The following is a 24831-nucleotide window of genomic DNA, read 5'->3' as shown; positions in this document are numbered from 1 at the left end:
TGTTAGAGTGTTAAGCCTGCTGGCTGATGAAGAGGAAAATTTTGTTCATCATTGAGAAGGAAATCCTTAGAGTATGTGAGTGTCAAGAGCAGATGCCTTTTTCCCAAGCATCCCGCTGCACTGCACAGAGCCGCTGGGTGCTTAACACTGAGTGTGTGTGCAGTGGGAAAAGTTTCCACTGCATCGGGAACTATTCTTTCCCATACTGTTCAGTGTCTGAGATGTTTATTTTGGAAACAGATACACTTGTTACTAAAAAAACAATCTCAGATCATGTATCAGAATTTCCTCTTAGGGACTTAAATTCTTATGTGTGATGAAAAAACATCTTTGATGAGTTATTAAATATTTTGATGATTGCTTGGTTACAAGAATTGCCAAGAACTGGTGATGCATTTTTGATGCTTATTTTCAGATGATTCAGTCTTCCTCTCTGAATTTATGAGTTGCTTGCAAGCATGGGGGTTGCAGTGTGGGCATAATAAGCTTGATTGTTGCTCAGTTGGCAGAGTGTGGCATGGTGTGGAGGACAGAGTGCTGGCGTTGGAGCCTGAGGTACCACAGTTTGAATCCTGGCTTGTCCACTTACTCTGTGGTCTTAGACAAATCACATAAGCGTTCCTGAGTCTCCTTTCCTCACCTGTAAAGTGAGAATTATTTCGCTTTACTGGTTGTTGGGAGACTGTGAAACAGTAACACATTCAACCCAGTGACTGCCATGTGGTAGGCTCTTCCCTTGCCCTGTGTGAAATGCCATCACCAACTTCATTTACTGTAAGGATCTTTTTTCACTTTTCTTCTTCAGCTTGAGCTGTCAGTCTGTTGACCTGCCCACATGACTGAATTGAGTAATATACTTAAAATTTGACTGTTAACCTTACTTTAAGTTCATTATCATATAAGTGAAGCTCTTTAATACATGAGATTTTGGTCTGGTTGTGGGCACACATTAGAATCTCTCACCAGAAGACTCAGTGATCATCCTAATAACCAAGTGTACTGATCAGTTTATATCAAGAATGTGTCTGTAAAAGAGGGAGATTGTTATAAAAAAGAAAAAAGAATGAGTCTGTGAGTGAGCCTAGAGGATGTTCATGTGACCAGAGAGATGCTATCTCCTTTGATATGAGATGCTTTATCCTTTGATAAACTGGATCTGGTTTTTGACAACAGAAAAACTTTTAGATGGGGGATGCCTATACCAGACTTTCAACCTATAGAACTGCCAGATAATAAGTTTGTATTGCTTTAAGCCACTGGATTTAATTTAATGAAATTTAATTATTTAATGAAAGTTAGTGCCTGGTCCCTGAATGAAACTTCAGTTAGAGAGCTTCATTGAAAGAAAAATTGCGTGTGGATTTTCTTAAAAACATTAACCGCATTGTTAGGAATATTTTTATATGGACAAGTCATTATAATAATGCCTCATTTCCTTCCTTGGCAGTGTTGAGGAGTGAAGTGATGAAGTAACCAGAACTGTTAAGCACCAAGCAATTTTTTCTTAACGATTTTCTGAAAGAAACTGTTCTAAAATGTATTACAAGTTTTCTTACTGTCAAAAAACTTTATAAATGGTGCTTTGGGCATTTTCTGTTCCCTCCCTTTGTTCTGCTTTTTTGATGTCAGTTGTCTGTTTCCTCTAGGTTTTATATCCATGGGCTGACTTTCTGTTAATGCAAAACAGTGTCAATTTTAAGTTTCCAATAATTCCTAAATAATTCTTTGTGTGGGGTGCATATATTGTATGTATGTATATATGTATAAGGGCTTCACTGGTGGCTCAGAGGATAGAGCATCTGCCAGCAATGTGGGAGACCCAGGTTCAATCCCTGGGTCAGGAAGATCCCCTGGAGCAGGAAATGGCAACCCACTCCAGTACTCTTGCCTGGAAAATCCCATGAATGGAGAAGTCTGGTAGGCTATAGTTCATGGGGTCCCAAAGAGCCGGACACAACTGAGCAACTTCATTTTCATATATGTATAAACTTTTAAAAAATATTTTGGCTCCTATTAATAGAATAAATCTAATGTAAAAACTATGTTTCTTTTTAAAAGGGCTTAAGATATATAAAAAAATTTATCATGCCATCCACCTGAATCCGGCCATTGATGCTGTACCCTTTTCTGTATGCAGTCTCGCCCCAGTTTGTCCTCTGTGTGTATAGTGTATTGTAAGTGGTATTGTAAGTGTTTCATTGACACACCTTACTTTAGCTTTACTGTCTGTTAACTATTTAGTTTGGAATATATGCCAAGCTTAAAGGTAAACCATATTTCACCTCTCCTCCAGTACATTATATATCAGGGTTGTCATTTTAAGGCTCTGTGTCCTCATAATTCTAAATTTTCTTTCCACTTTCAGAATGTAGGTAGCTTTTTCTAAGATATTTGATTCTATTGCTGATGTATTGTTTCTATATATTCTCTTCTAGACTGAATCTTTGTGGGATTTGTCCATATTACAGATGAGAACCCCAAAACATCTATGTGCATATGGACAGCAAAGGGCGACCAGCCTAGTCCCCAGATATACATGTTACCTGTTGCTTTCAGAGCTCTACCGACATCTTTTTGTAAAGAAATCTAAGCTTTGGTCCTTTGCACACAATTCTGGTAAAGATTATATTTTCCCCTGCCCTCCCCAAGAAAAGAATCAGGCACAAATGAAAATATTTCAGAACGGGCTGGTTAGAGAACTCTTCAGTTACCCAAGATCATAACTGATTGGAATTGGAGCCATTCAGTTAAAGTAGAACCTTATAGCCTCAACTTGTTAATCCATTTTCCTCCCAAACATTTCCCTGATGTCTGTTACATATAAGACAGTGGATGGATACGAAAATAAATCAGGGTTTGCCTGGTGGCTTCGTGGTAAAGAATCCACCTGCCAGTGTAGGAGACACAGGTTTGATCCCTCATCTGGAAAGATCCTGTGTGCTGCAGAGCGGCTAAACCCACACATCACAACTATTGAGCCTGAGCTCTAGAGCCTGGGAGCCGCAGCTGCTCAGCCCATGTGCTGCACCTGCTGAAGCCTGCATGCCCTGGAGCCAATGCTTTACAACAAGAGAAGCCACTGCAGTGAGAAACCCAAGCGTTGCTCACCACAACTAGAGAAAAGCCCACACAGTAATGAAGACCCAGCATAGCCAAAAAAAGTTTTTTAAAAACTATAAAAAAAGAAAGGAAATCAGACCCGGTCCTACCAGAATACATGGGGCCTCTGGTAGCCTGGCCGCCCTCACTGCCAGAGCTTACACACTCCAGCAGCAAGGTAGTCCCTTGGAAGAAGGAATAGAGTGGGTGAGAAATTCCAGTTGATTTTGAAATTCCATGTTTAAGAAGACTAGATAAAACTCATATTATTCAGATGCAAATGAGCACAGGAATCCAGATAACAGACTTGAGAGCTTGGCCACTCCTGAAATCCTAACCCCCTTCTCAATGTTCAGAGCACAAAAGTGTGGCTGAAGAAGATGAAATGATATTGCAAGATAGAAAACTTCTCATAAATGCCTTTGTGAGAGCCATTGCAAGTATAACAGGTTAAAGGCAAGCAGGAACTGCTTAGGGACAGACTGTGATCAGGAATGAGGGAGGGAGGTAAATTGTGTTGGGGAGGAATCTTTGGAACTCTTTATGAGAGTTGATGCCCAGAAGAATTTGAAGGATAGAAGCCTGGTATACTTAAGATTGTAATGTGATACTGCAGCGAGGGGTTGGGACGGATGATAGCAGGCAGTCAGTGGCTGAATTTGAGTATGTTAAGTCCACGATCTCAATGATGAGATGTTCTCTGTCTACACTTACTGACCAGTACCTTTGAGGAAGCACTGGTCAGAATAGCTCAGCCCGACTGTTGTCATCTGTGACCATTTCTTCTCTTGTTTACTTTCAAGGAGATCTCTTTGCTGCCACTTTCCTCATTAAGAATGGGGCCTTGGTCAATGCTGCCACATTGGGTGCCCAGGAGACACCATTGCACCTCGTCGCATCGTACAATTCAAAGAAACATTCGGCAGCTGTGATGTCTGAGATGGCACAGCTCACAGAGGCCCTCCTGCAGGCTGGTGCGAACCCCAACATGCAGGACAGCAAGGGCAGGTAAGCCGGGGTGCAGGTCGGCCGCCCTGAGGACGGTTCCCAGAGTGTTATTTTCTGGTGGCACGTTACTGGCAGATGGGGACCTCATGGTTTTTAGTCCAGCATTTCTCAGTCTGAATCCTGTTGAAGTCACAGACACTGATTTGTTTTGCAAATGAGAGACGACTAAGGCCGGAGGCACACGGGGAAGCCGTTTCCCTTTTGGGTAACTGCGGTCCTTGGGTTTTTAAGCAGTTTTTGGCATCTCCAGAGTGGTCATCCAGTCCGTCTCCTCCAGGGAACTTTCTTCCCTCGTGTTTTTCAGAGCTAATCGGATACCTTGAAGAAGAGTACGCTATCACAGAGCAGTCTGTTTCGTTTCTGTGGGGCCTAATCTTGTTAACCCCAGTTCCACCTTCATGGACATGCTGCCTCTTTCGACATCTCTACGTGCATAGTTTGCTGTCTGCCACAGCACGTCCCTTTCCGCACTGACAGTTGTGTCCTGTTCCTTTTGTCCCTTCCCAGAAATATTCGACTGAGGATTCCTTAAACTTTGGAATCTGAGAAAGGGTTGCTTGTCTTTGGAACAGTAGTGCGGGAGGCATTGAAGGGGAGTTAAGCCACCTGAAGCACCAACAATAGAGGACCCAATTTTTATCCTAGCAGCTCAGTATTTTATACCTTCAAAAAACCCTCTAAAAAAATAACCGTGAGGTGGCTGGAATAGGAAAATAGATTTGTGTGATGGCTAAGGTACTTATATAAGATGGCTGTCCATGGACTCAATGTAATGTCATAATTACCTCATTTCTCAAGATTTTTTTTCTCCTTCTGATGATTGTCCTTAATTTTTTTCCTTCCAGCTGCAATAAACTGTGATTTCTGTAGCTCTGAGATAGATGCCAGCCCGGGAGTCCCTGTGCTGTGTGGTGGCGTCTTCTTCAGGGCACATGAGGGCTAAATAAAAGCAGTGACAAGTGATAAACTGCCATTTTAGTCAGTTCCTGCCTGTTGCCACTCAGAATGTGTTTGAGTCTAACAGAGAAGTGTGGGAAGAAAAAAAATATCAAAGTTGTGGAGGATAGGTAGGTGAAAGTAGGCGTACCTATGGCAGAAACTGCTGTTTCAAAAACACGAGTATATACACGTTCATTGAGTCAGCGTTTTTTTTTATATCTTTTCCTTTCATTGATTCTTGTATTTTTGGCTACTGAATAAATTGTAACATATAATCAAATCCATTTTCATCCTTTGATCCTTGGTCATGGCTTTGGAAAATTGTTTGCCAGGGTAGAAAAAGACTGTGGCAGAAATGTGGAATTTCCTGTGGATTCTAATCACCTCCTGCTGTGAGTGGTCCTGAACTGGGCATGTCCAGAATTGACACCTCTTCTTTTTCATCCCATAGGACTCCCTTACACTTGTCCATCATGGCCAGGAATGAATACGTGTTTAATCAGCTGCTGCAGTGTAAACAGTATGTAGGGAGCCCTGGAGCAATGAAAGGAGCTGTTGGGAGGGTGGGATTGTGAGTAAAAGATAATGCTCATAAAATGTCTTTTAGCACTATCAATTTTAAGAAGTAAAAGTAAGATTAAAAAAATGTCCTTCAGAATGAGACTGTTGACAGTACAAAGCATCTGAAGACAGTTGTACTCGGTGTTCACATTGCTTCCTCATTTCAGGTTAGATTTAGAGCTGAAAGACCACGAGGGCAGCACAGCTCTGTGGCTTGCCGTGCAGTACATCACTGTGTCTTCCGACCAGTCCGTAAACCCCTTCGAAGACCTCCCTGTGGTGAACGGGACTTCATTTGATGAAAACAGCTTTGCAGCCAGGCTCATTCAGCGCGGCAGCAACACCAATGCGCCTGATACAGTAACAGGTAAAGCACAGAAGACCCCTAAGAGCTGATGCGCAATTCTGAGACTCCATGAAATACTTGTCAGTGTTTTTACCAAAACTTCAGAAACTGAGAGGAATGCTGTTATGAGAAGTATTTTGTATTTAATTTTAACTGTAGTAAAAAGTCTGATCTTGGGCTTCAAAAAATTTAGCCAGACCCTAAGTTAAGTCTGTTAAGCTGGAACACTTCTGTTTGTTTAATGCAGTGAGATTCAGTCTTTCTGGACTCAGAACTCTCTTTTTTACCCTTTTAAAAATCATATCCCAAAGGGCTTTTGTTTAAGTGGATATCTTTGGTATTTACCATATTAGAAATTTAAACTGAGAAATTTTTTTAAAATGTATTAGTAATAATAACAAACCATTTTATGTTAATGTATAACATTTTTTATGAAAAATAACTTTCAAAACAAAATTTAGTTGGAAGAGTGACCTGGTTTCTAATATCTGCAACTATATTCAGTCTTCTGAGATACGTTGTTTGGTTAAAAAAATACGCCATCACACACTTAGTTGTGGGAAAAGAGAGGCATATTTTAAGAGCCTTTTCAGATAATTGTGGATGTATTTGATACTGTAGCAAACAGAATTTATCAAAGGATACTTTTTTTAAAGTTAGTTGCAGTATGGAATCTGAAGCTATATCAATGAACTTTTTGTACTGTTATATTAAAATCCATGGTCTGTATGTGCTTCGAATGGATCTTTTCTCCGTACATGATTTTGTAACATCATGCTTTAGCAGTTTGGAAAATCTTGTTTGACTGGGTTATGCAGATCTTCAAAATGATCATTTATTTAGAATCACATTTCTTAAAGAGGCTCACTTTAAGAAAATGTCTACCAGATACTCATTTTTGAATAATCATAGCTTATTAGTTGTCATTCTTTCAAGTAAAAATGGTGTTCCATGAAAAAAAAAATTGTTCAGTTTGCAGTTAAAACAGTGGCTTTCCTTTGTGACAGCTGTTGTTTCATACTTCATGCAGACTTCTTATTTGTCACACAGAATTTTATTTAATTCATTTATTTTTGGCCACACTGTGCTGCAGGCAAGATTGTTAACATTTCTTGCCAGTTCTGTCAACTTTACATACTTTGAGTTTTAATAGAAGTTCAGGAATATTATTTTTTCCTTGTTGCGGTTTTCACGTACATGTAATAACATAGCACTATTTTGTCTCATTGCTTTACCTTGTTTTTAGTACTGGTATTTAATTTGGGCTTTTCAAATAACATAGCTGTAGAACATGAGACTTTGTCTTTATCCAAAAAGGGCATAAATTTTAATAGAAAGAGACAGTAGTGTTCTAGGACTAAAACCACTTTGAGAGGAAAGGAAGAAAAAAAAACTGATTTTTTTCCTAAGATTTTTATTTAGAAAGCAGTGCTACCTAAAACATTTCTAGGCCAAGAATAAACATATTTAAGGCTATAGGAGTAAAACAAGTGTTTAAGGAGCATTTTCTGATAGAACTTCAGCTCACAGTGTCTTGAGAATGGTTATCTACCCCAGAGGTTCTCAGAGATGACGTCCCAGCCCTCACTGCCCAAGCAACACTTGGCAACACCTGTTGGCAGTTTGATTGTCACAGTAAGGTTGAGAGGGCTCCTGGTGTCTCTTGGGCAGAAGCCAGGGATACTTCTAAATATCACACCATGTACAAGACAGCTCCTCACAGCAAAGAATTAGCTGGCACAAGAAGTCAGTAGCCCTGCTGCTGAGAGATGTTCTTACCAACCCCAGTAGGGAGATGTAACTTCCCTCTGGTCCTGGGTGGAGGCTAGTGGCAAATCCAGGAAGGAGTGCCTGTCTTCTGACTTCCAGACCAAGTGTTTGCTCCCCACCCAGGCTCATCTTGGTTTGTCCACACACAGAGAAGGCCTGTGTGGACTTAAGTGGTACCCACTTCTGGTGTGGGCTTGTCAGCTGTGAAAGGTGGTGGGGAAGGCAGGGTGTGTTGCGATGTGAACTTGACCTAATTTTTAATTTATGCAAATGAAAGAATGAATATGCCCATTTTCTCCTAGGAAATTGCTTACTACAGCGGGCAGCTGAAGCAGGAAATGAGGCAGCAGCTCTTTTCCTGGCAACCAATGGTGCCCACGTCAACCACAGGAACAAGTGGGTAAGCATGACAGGGCAGCCAGACAGAGCGGCTTTGCTCTGTGAAGAAATGGCAGTGGCCTACGGGTAGGAAAAAACAGATTAGAGTCTCTTCAGTGTTTGTTTAAAAAAAACAGAATACGTGGACATTGTTAAAAAACCAGCGTGTATCCAATGCTTTTATCCTCAAATATTGGTTGGTTGATTCATTCAACCACTTCTTAAGCATTTGTGATGTCAGGTCCTAAACAGTACACTGTGGACTTCACGGCTACTATAGATTAGCAGACATGGACACAGACCTATCACGTTAGCATCTTAGTTTTTTATAACATTTTGCATTTGCTAAGGTTTTCAGGTTTTCCTTAGCAAATGCAAAGTGGATGGATGCGAGTTGGTGATATACGGGAAACCTGGTGTGCTGCAGTCCGTGGGGTCGCAAAGAGTTGGACACAACTGAGCAACTGAACTGAAGGTTTTCCTGTGTGCATGTTTATTTAGTCTGCGTCTGATGCCAAGGCAGATGTCGCAGTGTTAAAGGGTGGTGGATTGAGTCAGACGTTTCTGGCTTTACCAGATTTCCCACTTCCCTTTCTGCTGTACATGGTCTCAGGCAAATTGCTCGACCTTTCTGAGCTTCAGTTCTCATCTGTAAAGTGAGCTTAGTATTGATTTCAGAAAGTAAAATTAAAGATCATACTTTAATATATGATAAAAAGAAAGAAATTTATTTCTTTAATATAAGATAAAAAGAAATAAATTTAAGTGTTTATTAGTGTAGCATCTGGGATTTTAGAAACAACATGATAGTTATTTTTACTTTATAATTTTCAGACAGGGAGGATGTGCTCATCTTTAAGATCATGTTCATTTTATAACTGCTTTGTGCCAGGAGTCTTAAGGTTATTATCCCTTTCAGTTCTCACAGTGGATCTAGAAGCAGCATGTATTGAAGAGACATTAACACCATCTGTAAATCCCTCATTTCAGAGTCAAGAGCCTTGACACTCTGGGAGGTTAAGTGGCTTAACCATAAGTTAACTTTGTCAGTAATGGAGTCAGTATTTTGATGCAGGCCCTAGGACATGCAGTTGCACCTCTTTCAACAGTGCTGGGCAGGGCAGTAAACAGTAAGCTTAGTGTAGAAGACAATCCAATGTGTCATGGAAGCACAGGGGAGAGGGCAGAGCTGTTTTTTTTCTCACCATTAAATACCTACTGATCTATCCGCTCCTAAACCCACGGCTGGCCTGCTCTCCATCTAGAATGATGGCATGGCCTATAGGCACCAGTGACTGGTTTCTTGGATTTGTTCCTGCCATCATGTATCTCTGCCTCTGTCTGTCTCTGCTGTATCATCCCTTCTGCCCCCTGTTCATTTCTAATAGCTACAGACATGCTCTGCTGCTTCTCAAACTTGAAAAACATCCTCTCACAGGCCTACAATGTCTCCCAGCTGTACCTTCTCACCTTTGGCTGGCAGAGTGGAGGTCCAGGCTGGAGCCAGGAGGGAATCATCTGGATAAGCAATGGCTTATCCCAACCTCTCATACTGGATTTGGACCCAACAGGATGGGTTTCAGGGGAAACTGCAGTGTGATGGTCCATGGGACCTCTGTGGCTCTCAGGGGCAAGGGTTGGAGAGTTGTTGGACCTGAGAAGAGAAGGAGGGAACTGACCAGGGGAAGAATTGTTGTGGAAAGGGTGAATTCCATTTTGTGATTGTAGAACTCCTTTTTAAACATTCAGGTGGGAGTATTCTGTAAGCAGTGGGAAAATTGGGTGTACACACAGGGGCTGGGGAGCTGGGTTTGAGAGTCTCCTACTTGTAGATCCTGGTAGAAGCCACGGGGGTAGCTAAGCGAACCCAGGGAGGCTGTGTGGGGGAGAAGGGCTGGAGCAGAAGACTGCCCCGGGGAGGAGGCTCTATGGGGAGAGGGGAGTCCCCCGGGGCTGGTGAGGGGAAGGAGCCAAATCCTTGTCACCCAGTGAGATCACAGTGGCAGGACCTACAGGAAATCCAGGACCCAGAAAATCAAGAGGCAGAAATAAAAGTCATTAGGTAGAAATGAGGAAATTATAAAACCCAGCTCAGAGAGTTCAAAGTGGTTCCCTTTGGGAAGCAACTTCCCTGGTGGTTCAGACGGTAAAGCATCTGCCTGCAATGCGGGAGACCCAGGTTCGATCCCTGGGTCAGAAAGATCCCTGGAGAAGGAAATAGCAACCCATTCCAGTATCCTTGCCTGGAGAATCCCATGGATGGAGGAGCCTGGTAGGCTACAGTCCATGGGGGTCGCAAAGAGTCGGACACGACTGAGCTACTTCACTTTTTTTTTCCCTTTGGGAAAAGAAAATTTTCTTTTTAAGGAAAAAGAAGGTGGGTTCTTGTTATTTTTCACAGCAAACCTTGTAAGTAAAGTTCTTGGACTCGACTTGTTCAATAAGTATGTGTGGCTTCAGTAGGAGCTGGTGCAGAGCAGGGTACTGATGGTCGTTCCCATTTATGTGGGTGAAAAGTCGCACGTGTGTCTCCATGTGTACGTGTGTATGTATTCACACATGCATATGCGTGTGTATGTCTCCCTGTGGCTGTTCTGTCACTTGATAGAAACACGAAACTGGCCATGATGCTTCCTTCAGGGGAGGATAACTGGGTGGTGGGGGCTAGGTGTGAGGGGAAGCTTCTTCTCACTGTATTCTCTTGTACCTTTTGAATATTGAATCAGGTACCTGTAATGCCAATTTACAATGTTTCTAATTTTTAAAAGTGGGAGAAGAGGGTCTTTTCTTCATCAGAGTTCCAGATGAAGTTGATAGGAACTGGTCAGAGAAGCAGGGCTTAGTGTGGTGGTCGACAGACAGCACGACTTTAGTGATGCTTGAGGGTCATCTGTGATAGTTCTTTAATAACAATCATGTATTATTTTTATAATTAGCAAAATAATTATAAAAGCAAAGTGAAGGGTGGAAATGCAGAAGATGAGGATCCAGGGCGTTTGGAGGATGCTGGGAGGACATTGGAGGAATCTGGGATGATGGCACAGTGTGGGGGAGGGAAAGGAGACCTGAGGAGCACGTGGGACAGAGGTCATGGAACTGGTGACAGGATGAGCCCAGGGCTGCATCTGGCGCTGGGGACCTGTGTCACAGCGCATAGGCTGGCTTCATCCCTTTGCAAAGGGGCTCCCAGTCTGAAGCGCTCTGACCAGGGCCACTTGTTTCCATTCAGGGAGAAACCCCGCTGCACACAGCCTGTCGGCATGGCCTGGCCAACCTCACTGCAGAGCTGCTGCAGCAGGGGGCCAACCCAAACTTGCAGACGGAGGAGGCCCTGCCGTCCCCAAAGGAGGCCATGTCCCTGCCCAGCTCAGCGGACAGCAGCGTCTACCTGCAGACGCCCCTGCACATGGCAATTGCCTATAATCATCCAGATGTGGTGTCTGTCATCCTGGAGCAAAAAGGTAGGAATTTGGGGGTCCTAGTCCCCAAAAGATGGGGGTTACTACCCATCACTGTGACCTCTGAACTGTGTCATTAACTACAATGACACAGTTGATGTTTCTCCTATTGGTGAGTTTTCTTACCCAAAAAAATCCTTTGAGGTCCAACCAGATAAGTGTATAGTCTGGTTCTGGCTACAGTTTTTTCCTGTGTACATTTGTAGGATGGGGCCTGCCCACTTCACCTGTGAGGTTAAGGTGTTAAAACCTTGTACTTCCCCTCTCTTATTTTGGGGGTTTTTTCCCAGGACATACTTCAGGGGCAGGTCGAGCAGAGCTTTGCCTCGTTGTGAGCACTGTCTCTGAGAACTGTTACCACCGGTCTTCCACGAGTCGGTCAGCCCTCTCGTCCACCTCTGAGCCTCCCTGGCAAGTGAACCATGAGAGAGGAGCCAGAAAGGAGGGGGCCAAGGAAGCCCCTGCCATGTGGGAGGCTGATTTCCCTCAGAATGTCATTTTCCAGTTTTTCCTCCTTCCTGCCCTGAAATTTGTTTTATTCTTGCCTGCATCCTTGTTGTGAACAGCCTGTTTTCCTTTTGTGAACATCCAGGGGTGGCTCAGTGGTAAAGAAACCACCTGTCAGTGCAGGAGACGAGGGTTCAATCCCTGGGTCGAAAATATCCCCTCGAGAAGGAAATGGTAGCCCGTTCCAGTATTCTTGCCTGAGAAATCCCATGGACAGAGGAACCCGCTGGGGTACAGTCTATGGGGTCACAAAAGAGTCGGACACAGCTTAGCGACTAAGCAGCAGCAGCATCCTTGTTAAGGCCAGCATCCTTTAGCACTGTGCTTGTGGGAGGAAGTGGGGTGTTAGGTAGGCTTTGCCTTCTTCTTTGCCCACACAGGAGGTGTAAGATGGTAGGGCTTAAGTGTTTAAAAAAAACGTTTCCAGTTCATTGTTTGATCCCTTTTTGGTAATCAAGAAATTAATGTGTGTTTCCATAGCGGAGCCTGTTTTCCTTTTGTGAACATCCAGTGTTTTAACCTTTACAGCCATTCCTTTTCCTCATAAGCTTTGCTCCAAACTATCAAACGTCTCGGCTTCCACTTCCCACAACAAGGTCTGTCAGTTCTCTTTGTATGGAAGTGATCAGTCAGTCAGTTTGGAACTGAGCTTGCATTCTCTTGAGTACTTTCAGTGTGATCCATGGGATGATGAAATCAGGTGTTTTTTTTCCTTTTAAAAAACGTAGCTAACGCTCTTCATGCCACCAACAACTTGCAAATTATTCCGGACTTCAGTCTCAAGGATTCTCGAGACCAGACTGTGCTGGGCCTGGCATTGTGGACTGGTAAGGCAGTGTCAGCGGCTGCAGACAGGCGTGCGCCAGAGGGTGGGTGTGCGAGGGAGGGCGGCGGAAGGGTTGGAGCTAATCGTTTGTGTAGACTAGCCTTTCTGTTTGGATTAAGCCTATAGTAATGTGGAAAACTGCTGGCCTTGCGAAGTCGGGAGGGCGTGTTTGTTGTAGTAAGAGGCTGAGAAAGTGGGAGAAGCTGAGCCAGCATTAATCGGGGCTTGTCTCTTTTGCAGGCATGCACACGATCGCAGCACAGCTGCTGGGCTCCGGGGCTTGCATCAATGACACCATGTCGGATGGACAGACCTTGCTGCACATGGCCATGCAGAGGCAGGACAGCAAGAGCGCCCTCTTCCTCCTGGAGCACCAGGCGGACATAAATGTCAGGTGGGCTGGAGCAGCGTCCGCCACTGCACCAGGTCACGTTTGATTGACGTGGTTCAAACGCATGGCCTCATTTGTAGGGAAGAGTTTTGTTCCTTGTTAAATAAAGGAAGAGAAACAGTAATTCTCAGAAAGTGCAGGTACAGTGTTGAGAAGGGGAACTCAAAGGGGGAATTGTGTACTTCGGTCTTACTTGAACCTTTTGAGACCAGGGCACAGTATGGCACAAAGCTTACCAAAGTGGACAATCCAGAAATCAATTGTTCAAGTAGGGATTTCACTTCATAATGAAGAACATTCCAACAAATGAGCTATCAAAAGGCTCGAGGAGGAATTTCCTAGAAGTCCAGTGGTTAGGACTCCACACTTCCACTGAGGGGCCCTGGATTCAGTCCCTGGTCAGGGAACTAAGATCTGTAGTGCGACAAAAAACAAAAACAAAAACAGGAGGGAAGGCTTACAGGGCAAAAATACACAGTTAAACTTTTTTATTATTTTTGTTTTTAAACTAATTTATCTTCAGTGTCAGCTGACCTACAATGACTGAGTGGATGAACGTGTTTTGTCAAGTGGGTGGTCAGGGTGGCATTTTATCCAGAGGCTGTGGAAGCAGCCATAAGTGTGCTGAGCAGTTGGGTGCAACAGGGTAGCATGGCGATACTCGTTTTTTAAAAGGCAGGAGGGACAGATGCTATTGACAGGTTGAATTTCTCTGGAAGAGTATTGGTGGGTATAAGTGAAGCGTGTTTGGGGTACAGTGGACTCTGGCCTCCGGGACGCTCAGAAGGGCACCCTGTCATTTGATCCCAGCTCCACACGTTTGTTTTGGTGTCCGTGTCCCAGCAGGACTCAGGATGGGGAGACAGCCCTTCAGCTGGCTATCAGGAATCAGCTTCCCCTCGTCGTGGATGCCATTTGCACGCGAGGAGCTGACATGTCTGTGCCAGATGAGCAGGGGAACCCCCCGCTGTGGCTTGCACTGGCAAATAACCTGGAAGACATCGCATCCACTCTGGTGAGACAAGCTCAGCCTCCGCTGCACATGCATGTGGGAGTGATTTGTGTCAGAGTTGGATTTGGCACCTCCACTGTGATCATAATGAGCAGGAGATCTGCCAAGTAGGAAATTGGGTCAGGAATGAGCATTTTTAAAGTCGTGTTCAGGAAACTTGGGGTTCAACATAGTCACAGCCCACATCTTTTCTCAGGCTGTCTTTATCAAGAAAACTACCAAGAAGTAGGAGAGCTAAGGCCCCTCCTCCGGGGTCTTCTCCTGAGGTGGCTTAGCTGGCTGTGGGCTGCCCTGACTGTCACCACAGTGATAAGTTCTCAAACCTCAGGAGTGTCCCCCTTATTTAGAAGACAGAGCCCCAAAGCGGATGTAACCTCAAAAGCTCATTCAGTTTTCTGAAGGGCTTGAAATGCGGTTTTTAAGACATTTTGCACCAGAGGGTTTTAGCCAGTTGTTCTTGAGATTACCAGTTCTTAGCAGAGTATATGTTACTGGGGGCTATAAGTAAGAGTGTGTGTGTGTGTATGTGTGTATGTGTGTGTGCAGGCACTAGTCTGTGTTTTCTGTCCCTTCTAGGACACAGCTTTAGAAGGTGCTGATCATACACATCTTTCTTTTATTTCTCAAATCCTTCCTACAGAACCTAGTACACAAGCTTGCACCAAAGCAGATTTTAATCAGTGTTTGTAAAATGCGTGAATGGTACAGATTAAAATAATTACCGGTTAACTATCAGCTGGATCTTACCTGAAAAATGTACGTAATGGTAGCTTAGGGCTGAGAGATGGTAATAAGCATGTTCAGCTTTGCCGAGCAGCGTTTGAGAGTGACCTGTGCTTCCCTGTAGGTCAGGCATGGTTGTGACGCCACGTGCTGGGGCCCAGGGCCGAGCGGCTGCCTGCAGACGCTGCTGCACAGAGCCATCGATGAGAACAACGAGCCCATCACCTGCTTTCTCATTCGCAGGTCTGAGAGGCCTGGGTATCCCTTCAGATCCTGTTTGGACTATTGCAAGCTGGCTCTCTTCTCTCTTATTCCAACTATAGTCTTGACATGTCTGTAGCTGGCTTGACCTTCATATTGAAGACTAGAGAGGGTCACTGTTCTGTCAGGTCAGGGCAGCCAGGGACTTGACTGTCTGATGAGGAAAGAGGTTCGTGTGCCGAGATCAGAGAGTCTAAAAACTAAGCCGGTTTCCTGCTTTGGGACCCATATTGGCCCCTGTCATCAGATCTGACCTGTTCACACAGTGAGACCAAGAGGCTGGTGTGGAGAAGACCAAATCGCCTCTGCCAGACTCCATCCCAATGCTGGAGCCATGACAGCCTCCACGGCCTCAGAGTGCAGGAGGTGTGGGAGAGTGCAGAGTGAAGTTGTGCAGGACAGCATTCAAGCCATGATTCTTAATCTTTAAATGCACACGAATCCCCTGGGAAGCTTTTAAGAGTTCTGATACCCAAGTTGCCTCCAGGACCAGTTGCTGAAGAATCTATGGGAGCAGGACACAGCAATACTTGAGACCAAGGACTACAGTCCTTGGCGGCAGCAGGCTTTCTGTGGGGTTGGATGAGGCTGCTGCTCCACGCCTGTCAGCATGCTTTCCTCTCACTTCCCCTTCTTTTCAGTGGCTGCGATGTGAATAGTCCCAGACAGCCTGGTGCTAATGGGGAAGGAGAGGAAGAGGCCAGAGATGGGCAGACCCCTCTGCATTTGGCAGCCTCCTGGGGGCTGGAAGAGACAGTCCAGTGTCTTTTGGAGTTTGGTGCCAATGTAAATGCACAGGTATAGAGGGTCTCTCTTTTCTGGGTAGAGGGATGGTCACCCCAGAATCAGGGGAATCTCCTCTAATGTCTGGACACCTTGCAGTCTCCGGTCCTGGACCCCTGCTTTACCATGAATGGGCCAAAGGGACAGACACAGGAACTGACTGTCTCCTGGGTCGTACAGATGTCTTGTTGGTATTTAGTTTCTCAGTGGTGTCTGACTCTTTGTAAGCCCGTGGACTGTAGCCTACCAGGCTCTTCTGGCCATGGAATTTTCCAGTCAAGAATACTGGAGTGGGTGGCCATTTCCTTCTCCAGGGGATCTTCCCGACCCAGGGAATCCAGAGATTGAATCTGCGTCTCCTGCACTACAGGCAGATTCTTTACCACTGAGCCACCAGGAAGCCCCCACAGCCTGTCTCATAATTGTAATTATTCCAGGTCAAAACTTTTTTCCTCTGTGTCTTTGTCCTTTCTACAAAGTGAAGAAGGTTTGTTCAATCAACTTATCCTGTCCCCTTTAGCTACAGATGGCCACTGAGAATTTGTTCTAGTCCCAAGCTGAGTACTGTATTTAAGAAAATGTTCAATAGCTCAATGGGACATCCCTGAGTCACATTCCTTGATGCTTTTCAGCATTCTAGCCTGTGTGTGCTGCTTCACTCATCTAGCAGATGAGTAGTGGTTTAACTTAAAGGTGAGGTTGACTGCGCTTCTCTAAACCAAATGTGTTTGTGTCCCTGGGCTACTGGAGCATGGCGGTAGAGTGGCTGTCAGTCATCCTGTGTTTGGCCTCTTGAAAAGATCATTTCAGATTCAGAGTGGCAGTGTTAATTCTCAGAAGTGAATTTGATTTAAACTTTTTCTGTGTCATATTTTTCCTGGATTTTATCTTCACCTCGATGTTGAAATCTGTGCCTGGTCCCCAAAGGATGCAGAAGGAAGAACGCCTGTCCACGTGGCCATCAGCAACCAACACAGTGTCATCATTCAGCTGCTGATTTCTCACCCCGACATCCACCTGAATGTGCGAGACCGGCAGGGCCTGACCCCCTTTGCCTGTGCCATGACCTACAAGAACAACAAGGCGGCCGAGGCCATCCTGAAGCGAGAGTCCGGGGCTGCCGAGCAGGTGAGCGAGCGACACCCGGCCAAACACAAGTCACGGACTAAACAGGCCTCTTCTGTATCAAGGTGTTTCTTCAGTCTTGGCCGTTCGGGTGCCTGCTCACTGCTTGGTGGAATGCGCCTGCTCTGCCCTGCACGTCGGCCACCCAGTGGAGCCACGTGTACAAGGACGGGGCCCGGTGACAGGAATCCTCATCTTGCAGAACTGAGGGCATGCTTTGTGTTTTCTTGGTGTTTTACTTGCCCTAGCAATGAATATCTTAAAAAGGCTTAAATTGACCTCGAGGAGCTTTTGGGTTTTAGAGGAGCTGCCACCATTCAGCTTAGCAGTCTCGGTTGTCCTCGTTCTAGACGATAAGCTGTGGACCTGCAGCAGCAGACTGGGCCAGGAGACTGTGGCAGCCGGTCTGAGGTGGGAGCTGACGTGGGTTTGTCAGGTCAGTCCTCAGATACGTGCCTCTCCATCCAGCTCTTACAGTACTGCTGAGGTCTCTGAGTAGCCGTTTATGAAGGTGAAATGGAAATTTGGGACCTGAACAAAAGTCCTAACATGGATGAAGACTTTGGCTTTGTATTTGAGGCTTCCGTGCATCCCTTTTCTTCAGCATTTGCCTCGGTGTGACTGATTGTGTAGGTGTTAACCTCACCCTTGCTCACATGGGGTAGAATGTTCTTAAATGGAGACAGTCCTTTCACCTTTTCCTCCTCATGTAGTGTGAAACCAGTGCAGACACATGCTGGGTGTGTGTGTGTGTCGGGGGGTGGCTGGGTGGACGTGCGTGTGCTGTGAAGGATGCTGGGTGTATGTGTATGTTGAGGGGTGGCTGGGTGGACGTGCGTGTGCTGTGAAGGATGCTGGGTGTATGTGTGTCGAGGGGTGGATGTGTGTGATGTGAAGGATGCTGGGTGTATGTGTGTGTCGGGGGGTGGCTGGGTGGACGTGTATGTGCTGTGAAGGATGCTGGGTGTATGTGTGTGTCGAGGGGTAGATGTGTGTGATGTGAAGGATGCTGGGTGTATGTGTGTGTCGAGGGGTGGATGGGTGGACGTCTGTGTGATGTGAAGGATGCTGGGTATTTGTGTGTGTTGGGGGGTGGATGGGTGGGTGTGGGTGTGATGTGAAGGACGCTGGGTGGATGTGTGTGTGTGATGTGAAGGATGCTGGGTGGATGTGTGTGTGATGTGAAGGATGCTGGGTGTATGTGTGTGTTGGGGGGCGGATGGCTGGGTATGTGTGTGATGTGAAGGATGCTGGGTGTGTGTGTGTGTCGGGGGGCGGATGGGTGGGTGTGTGTGTGATGTGAAGGAATGTGCTGTGTGTAGCATGTCTCCCTTCCTTCTTCCCGAGCCCTCACACTGACATGACAGCCCTGGTATTTGGCGTGCCCTCTGTGGTTGGATTTGAATGACCCGCTGTCTGCTGTACATCAGTGGAACAAAGTCTGTGACATACTGTTGGTGGCCTTCCCCAACATGAATTATTATCCTGTAGCTCACTGAAAGAGGAGACTTTGGTGGAAATTTCTGAAGGCTCTTTTGGCTGCTCACAGGTCAGACTGGCGTTGCGGCTGCTGTGTTCGAGTGCTGGGTGTTTGTTTTCGCCAAAGCAGGAGACACCTACGGCCAGCATCGCCTGTGCCTTTCCCTGTGCAGCCCAGTGTTTTGCCAGCCTCCTCTCCCTGTCCTTCAGGTTATCTCTTGCTTGGCCTTCCAGGTCTGCTCCTGCTGCAGGAGGATGCCAGGGCAGCTGGCTTAGCTCCCTTTTTCTGACCACATGGATGTGGCCATGCACACACGGTCCTCTGGACAAATACGCAGAGCGGGTCTGTAATTTGGGGGTTGGGGTGGGGAGGACTGCAGTGCAGCCTCTCCGGTGGTCAGTGCAGCTCACAGGTGCTCAGGAGGCATTCTTGTGGGGGACACCCACTAACATTTTGGTTCCCACTTGTTGCCTTAGGTGGATAACAAGGGCCGGAATTTTCTGCACGTGGCAGTTCAGAACTCTGATATTGAAAGCGTCCTGTTTCTGATCAGCGTCCAGGCGAACGTCAATTCCAGAGTCCAGGATGCTTCCAAGTTGACCCCTTTGCACCTTGCTGTCCAGGCAGGCTCTGAGATTATTGTCCGCAACTTGGTGAGTGTCCCTGAAACATTACTGCTGTAAGCTGTGGACAAAGCATGTTATAGGGTGTGTGGAGACTGTATTGTCACAGGTGTTTTGCCAGGAATTGGGAAAGGCCAGTGGGAATTTAGGGAGCAGCCAGGACACTCGGGAGAGCAAGTGTGTCTTGGCATGTCCTGCACGCCCAGTGGGCAGATGCTGAGGTGAGGTCATGAGGGAAGGCAGGTTGTGGGTGGCAGAGGCAGGCGGGGGCATCAGGAGACGAGATTGTGTCTGTCCACCTGCTCCATGCCAGGCTCTTAGCTGGCGCTTTCCAGGGAGTGCTCTCTTTCTTTTTGTCACTAGTCTTTATTACTTAACATTTTGAGGCAGAATTCACAAACAACATTAGCGTCAGGTATACAACACATTGGACTTTCCTGGTGACTCAGATGGTAAAGAACCTGCCTGCAATGTAGGAGACCCGGGTTCAGTCCCTGGGTTGGGAAGATCTGCTGGAGGAGGAAATGGCAACCCACTCCAGTATTCTTCCCCGGAAAATCCAATGGACAGAGGAGCCTGGTGGGCTCCACTCCATGGGGTCACAAGGAGTCGGACATGACTGAGCAACTAAACACAACATGCTGTGTTTCGTTGTATATTTTGTGCAACATATTGATTTGATAGTTGTATATTTTGCAAAATAATCACCACGAATCTACTTAACATCTTTCACCATTCATAGTTACAAAAATGTTTTTCTTGTGATGAGGATCGGTTTTTTTTAAAGATGTATTTATGTATTTTATTTTTTGGCTGTGCTGGGTCTTCCTTGCTGCATGTGGGCTTTTCTCTAGTTGTGGTTGATCAGGGGCTACTCTTTGTTGTGGTGCACGGGCTTCTCATAAGCAGAGGCTTCTCTTGGGGCGGAGCACAGACTCTAGGCACACAGGCTTTAGTAGTTGTGGCTCTTGGACTTAGTTGCTTTGTGGCATGCAGGATTTTTCCAGACCAGGGATCAAACCAGTGGCCCCTGCATTGAAAGGCAGATTCTTAACTACTGGACCACCTAGGAAGCCCGAGAATTTTTAAATCTACTCTCTTAGCAACTTTCAAATATATGCTATGGTATTTATCCACTATGTAGTCTTTTCTGTTAGTAGCTGTTTTTGAAACTTTGTTAGAAAGTGGATGATAAATGAATATATATTATTTAAAGGGCCTTCTTGCTTTGATTCTGCACTTCTCTGTGTTGCTTTCTTTCTTAAAAAAAAAAATACAAAAATAGTATATTTTTATTGTGGAGAAACTTAAAACACATAAGGACAGAAAGTGGTTAGTATCTCCCTTTCACTCCCAGCTCTGCGTTGAGTTTGGTATACGTGCTTTTAAACACCTTCAGCGTGTATGCGTGTGTGTGTGTATGTACACATTTCTCTATCTCTCCTTGGACATCTTGTGTCCACTGTGTGTGAGGACGGTGCAGATCACTGCAGTCCTGTGTAGTTTTATTATATCCCATAGTCTTAGTATATTTGGGTCCTAAGGAGTGGCTTTTTGGACATTTTGGTAATTGCCACTTTCCCCTTGGGACAGATTTTGTGGTCCTGAGGCTCCCCAGGAGTTAGCTCCCCGCTTAGCCAGGAGGGCAAACCCTGGCGGGCAGGAGATTGGCAGGCTTGCCCCCTTATGCCAGACCTTGGTTGGTGGTGGTAGAGCAGCTGCTCATGTAATCAACGTCATCAGCTTCTTGCAGGTGCCAAAGTGAATGAATTAACCAAGCACCGCCAGACCGCCCTCCACCTTGCTGCCCAGCAGGACCTTCCCACCATCTGCTCAGTCCTCTTGGAGAATGGAGTGGACTTTGCTGCTGTGGATGAGAATGGAAATAACGGTAATTCCCAGGCGTTCCCTGTGTGCGGTGCCAAGGGCCTCAAGCATTCCCTTCCTTCTGGGGTGGCAGGGCAGCACGCACCATTGGGTCTGTTCCCCGTCCCGGAGGTTGGCTCTTACAGGGGCCGGGCTGTGACAGGAAATGCTCTGAGCTGGGCATGCAGCCTGCTCCTTGATGGAGACCTGGGCAGCCTCCTGATGTGAATGGTGACCCTAGAAACCCGAATGGCTTCTTGTGAAACCGTTAAATCTCACCTTTGGATAACTGCAGAGGCACAAAGCAAATCTTAGGAGGTTGCATTTAGAATTATTCTTGGGGGCAGTGAAGACTGGAAAGGAGGGCTCTGTGAGCGAATGGTGGCGGCTCTGTGAGCGGATCGTGGCTGCTCTGACTGGGTCCCATTCAGTGGGAGATTTGTGAGGCCGAGAAGAGTTGAGATGCTCTGTGTGTGCGTCTGGGCTCGTGCTGTAAGAGGATTTCCTCCCCAGCTCTTCATCTTGCTGTCATGCATGGCCGACTCAACAACATCCGGGTCCTCCTGACAGAGTGCACCGTGGATGCTGAAGCGTTTAATCTACGGTGAGTATGTGTGGTTCAGAGCAGAGGCCAGGACTCCACGTCCCCTGGTGCACCCCTCCGAGCTGGTGGTCACAGGCATCTTACATGAGCCCCAGGTGCACAATGCAGAACTGATCACTAGGGCACTTGACCAGCCTTTAGTGCCCTGGAACTTTTCTTTTTGAAAATACGTTTTAGGTAAACTTATATGACACATAAACTTATGTGTCCTTTAGATTTATCCAGCATCACAGAGTTCAGACAGTCCCATTTCTTTTACTCATGATGGCCATGGCAGATACACACCTAACTTTTCCAGTTTGTCTTCTCAGAGGCCAGTCACCACTGCACATTTTGGGACAGTATGGCAAGGAGAATGCTGCAGCCATCTTTGATCTCTTCTTAGAGTGCATGCCCGAGTATCCTCTGGATAAACCAGATGCAGAAGGAAACACAGGTACGTGGTGAGGCTCTTGTTGGTCCTGTCTCACCGGTGTTCCTTGCTTCCTGGAAAATCAGGAGCCCAGGCACACGTGTCATTACTGAAGGACACTCAGCCCCGTGCACTTCGGCTGGGCTCTGCGAGTGGCATCACAGATCCCTGAGGCGGAAGTTGGCAGTGTCTGACTTTAGGTACAAGCACATCTAAAGCGTATCTAGTGCTCCAAAGCCATACCCATGTCCAGACAGGCTGTCCTGCCTGTTTCTGTTGGCCTCATCTACCTTGTATCTAGTCAGCTAGGTCCCTTCCCAAGCTTTCAGGTCCCGAGAGAGAGAGGAAATACAGTTGCCTCACAGGTGCTTCAGAAGGAGGAAATGGGTCATAGTACATATTCACAGAGAAGGCATGTTTTCTACAGATAAGGGCTGATGTTTGATTGAGGGGGTTAATAAACAGGCCTCTCTCATGGTAGTACTCTCACCACCCACAATCACTGTGTTAACTTGTGTAGCTTTCATAGTGCTTTTGATGTACTTTTGCATTCATTTTCTTCCTCACAATAACCATATGAGGTAAGCAGTACGTGCAGTGCGTTCCCACTTTTCAAGTAAGGAAACAAAGATGAAACCCAGGTCTGTCTCTTCCCAGCCCAGGGCTGTCTGAACTGTTCACTGCTGCTGTACCCCCGTTCATGCCAGACAGAGCCTCTGTGGCCTTTGACAGCGGTGCTGTCACCGTGAGGTAGCCCAAACCTCTGCATGGAACCAAATGTTTGGTCGTTCCTTCTTGACCTTGGGAAGAATTCTTGGCCTTGATTCATGGACATGTTTTCAAGCCAGCAGTGGCAAGCCTAAGCTTCAGGGGGGTCAGCTCTGGGAGTGAGCTGCTAGCCCAGCACCTGCTCCAGTGAGCAGCGTGGTCCAGGGGCCGGCAAGCAGGCAGGTGCTTCACGCCCAGGCTTCTGAATTACCCAGACCTGGTTTCAGATACCCAGCTCCATCATATCTCTATGCCTGCTTCCTCCTTTGAAATAATAACCTAATTTTTGTGAATCATTTGCAGAATTAAAGAATTTAAATAAAGTATCTGTGAAATGTAAGTAAAAACGAGCTGCTGGTAGCTGTAGTTGTAGGGAGGACCAGGAGGGTGGGCTGGCCAGAGCCTGGGTGTCCACTCCTGGCACAGGAGAGAGGCTCCATGGGGTTGAGTAACTTTCTGGAGCAGGCTGACCACACTGGTTTATGATTTTCTCCATGTGTGCACACCTCACCAGTCTTTAGAATTTGTTGCATTGTGTGGAGAGTGTTCTGTGCAGGAGGAAGGCAGCTGAGACAGTGGTGCATATTTCCCGTGGCATCTACTCCCTCCTCAGTTCTCTTGTGGCCAAAGCTTTGAATGGGCAAGAGTGTGTCTCTGGAGCCCCTGGCTCATGACTGGTCCTTGGCTGCAAGATATTACAGATCCTCTGCAGAGCTCTTACCAGAGCCGCAGGGCCCTCTGTGTGTCATGGGGACTTTGCTAACGAATGTCCTGCCAGTGCTGTGTCCTGCCCTTGGCCATCCTCTGCTGGCCCTTTGGCAGGGCCAGGCTGGGCCCGGGTGGGCAGTAGCCCTGCATGTGGTTTTGTTTTCCAGTGCTGCTCTTGGCATACATGAAAGGGAACGCCAACCTGTGCCGTGCCATCGTCCGCTCGGGGGCCCGCCTGGGGGTGAACAACAACCAAGGGGTCAACATCTTCAACTACCAGGTCGCTACCAAGCAGCTGCTCTTTAGACTGTTAGGTGAGTGGCCTGTGTTCAGCTGCATCAGTGCAGGCACCTGGCAGTGTCTTTTACCCAGACGTACTGGTGGTCTTGAAATCTCAGGATGACTTGCTGTACAATCTGAGATGGTAGTTTTCGAGGCACCACGTGGTTTAGGATTTTGTCTGTGAATGCCGCAAAGCGCCTTTGAGCAGGGTTGGGGAGTGTCCTTGTTAGCAGTCTCTTTACAGCGTGTCCTGCTTTGGGGCCCCGTCAGATTCCTGCTTTCCCAGATCCTATGGGAAACCCATTGGCTCCAGGCAGGTCTCCCCAGCTCTCCTGGCTATGTGTCTGCACACCCTTCATCCTTCAGCTGATGCCAAATCTTTCCATCCTTCAGAATGGCCTTTGGTTTAGCCCCACTGACTTTTCCTCCCCTGTGTGACCCAGTTAGAATAGGCAGACCTCAGTCAGTTTCCAGCCACCACAGTAAAGTGACTATTGTGATGAAGTAAGTCAACACGAAGCTTTGTGGTTTGCCAGTGCATGTAAAAGTTATATTTACATAATACTGTAGTCTGTTGCATAAGTAGTGGCACTGTCTAAAAAACAATGTATTTATATATACTTTATTGCTAAAAAATGCCAAAACAGTTAAAATAGTAACATCAAAGATCACTGATCACAGATTACCATAACAAATATAATAATAATGAAAAAATTTGAAATATTGTGAGAATTACCAAAGTGTAACACAGACCCATGAAGTAAGAAAATGCTGTTGGGAAAATGGCACCAATAGATGTGCTCCATGCAGGGTCACTACAGATCTTCGACTTGTGAAAAAGATTACGGTATCTGCAAAGCACAGTGAAAGGAGGCATGCTCTGTTGCCCTCTTGTCCCTCA

The 24831-nt window shown here is 46.2% G+C and overlaps 1 protein-coding gene across 2 annotated transcripts in view; it reads left to right on the top strand.

Annotated features, from left to right (window-relative positions):
- The window catches only part of ANKFY1 (ankyrin repeat and FYVE domain containing 1), a 69457-nt gene that overhangs the window by 39683 nt on the left and 4943 nt on the right, over positions 1 to 24831 (top strand). For both annotated transcript variants that reach the window (XM_024980714.2, XM_024980715.2), the window contains 16 exons: positions 3903 to 4107; positions 5498 to 5566; positions 5775 to 5974; positions 8026 to 8123; positions 11331 to 11562; positions 12795 to 12893; positions 13133 to 13286; positions 14130 to 14298; positions 15143 to 15261; positions 15921 to 16077; positions 16990 to 17190; positions 19144 to 19320; positions 21034 to 21181; positions 21670 to 21760; positions 22072 to 22196; positions 23816 to 23962. In XM_024980714.2, coding sequence (XP_024836482.1) covers positions 3903 to 4107; positions 5498 to 5566; positions 5775 to 5974; positions 8026 to 8123; positions 11331 to 11562; positions 12795 to 12893; positions 13133 to 13286; positions 14130 to 14298; positions 15143 to 15261; positions 15921 to 16077; positions 16990 to 17190; positions 19144 to 19320; positions 21034 to 21181; positions 21670 to 21760; positions 22072 to 22196; positions 23816 to 23962 — 2391 coding nt within the window. The remainder of the gene's footprint in view (positions 1 to 3902; positions 4108 to 5497; positions 5567 to 5774; positions 5975 to 8025; positions 8124 to 11330; positions 11563 to 12794; positions 12894 to 13132; positions 13287 to 14129; positions 14299 to 15142; positions 15262 to 15920; positions 16078 to 16989; positions 17191 to 19143; positions 19321 to 21033; positions 21182 to 21669; positions 21761 to 22071; positions 22197 to 23815; positions 23963 to 24831) is intronic.

The sequence above is a fragment of the Bos taurus genome, chromosome 19 (genome assembly GCF_002263795.3).
Source record: "Bos taurus isolate L1 Dominette 01449 registration number 42190680 breed Hereford chromosome 19, ARS-UCD2.0, whole genome shotgun sequence".
NCBI lineage: Eukaryota > Metazoa > Chordata > Mammalia > Artiodactyla > Bovidae > Bos > Bos taurus.
The sequence above is the reverse complement of the archived record's forward strand: the minus strand, read 5'-3'. Positions and strand labels throughout refer to the sequence as shown.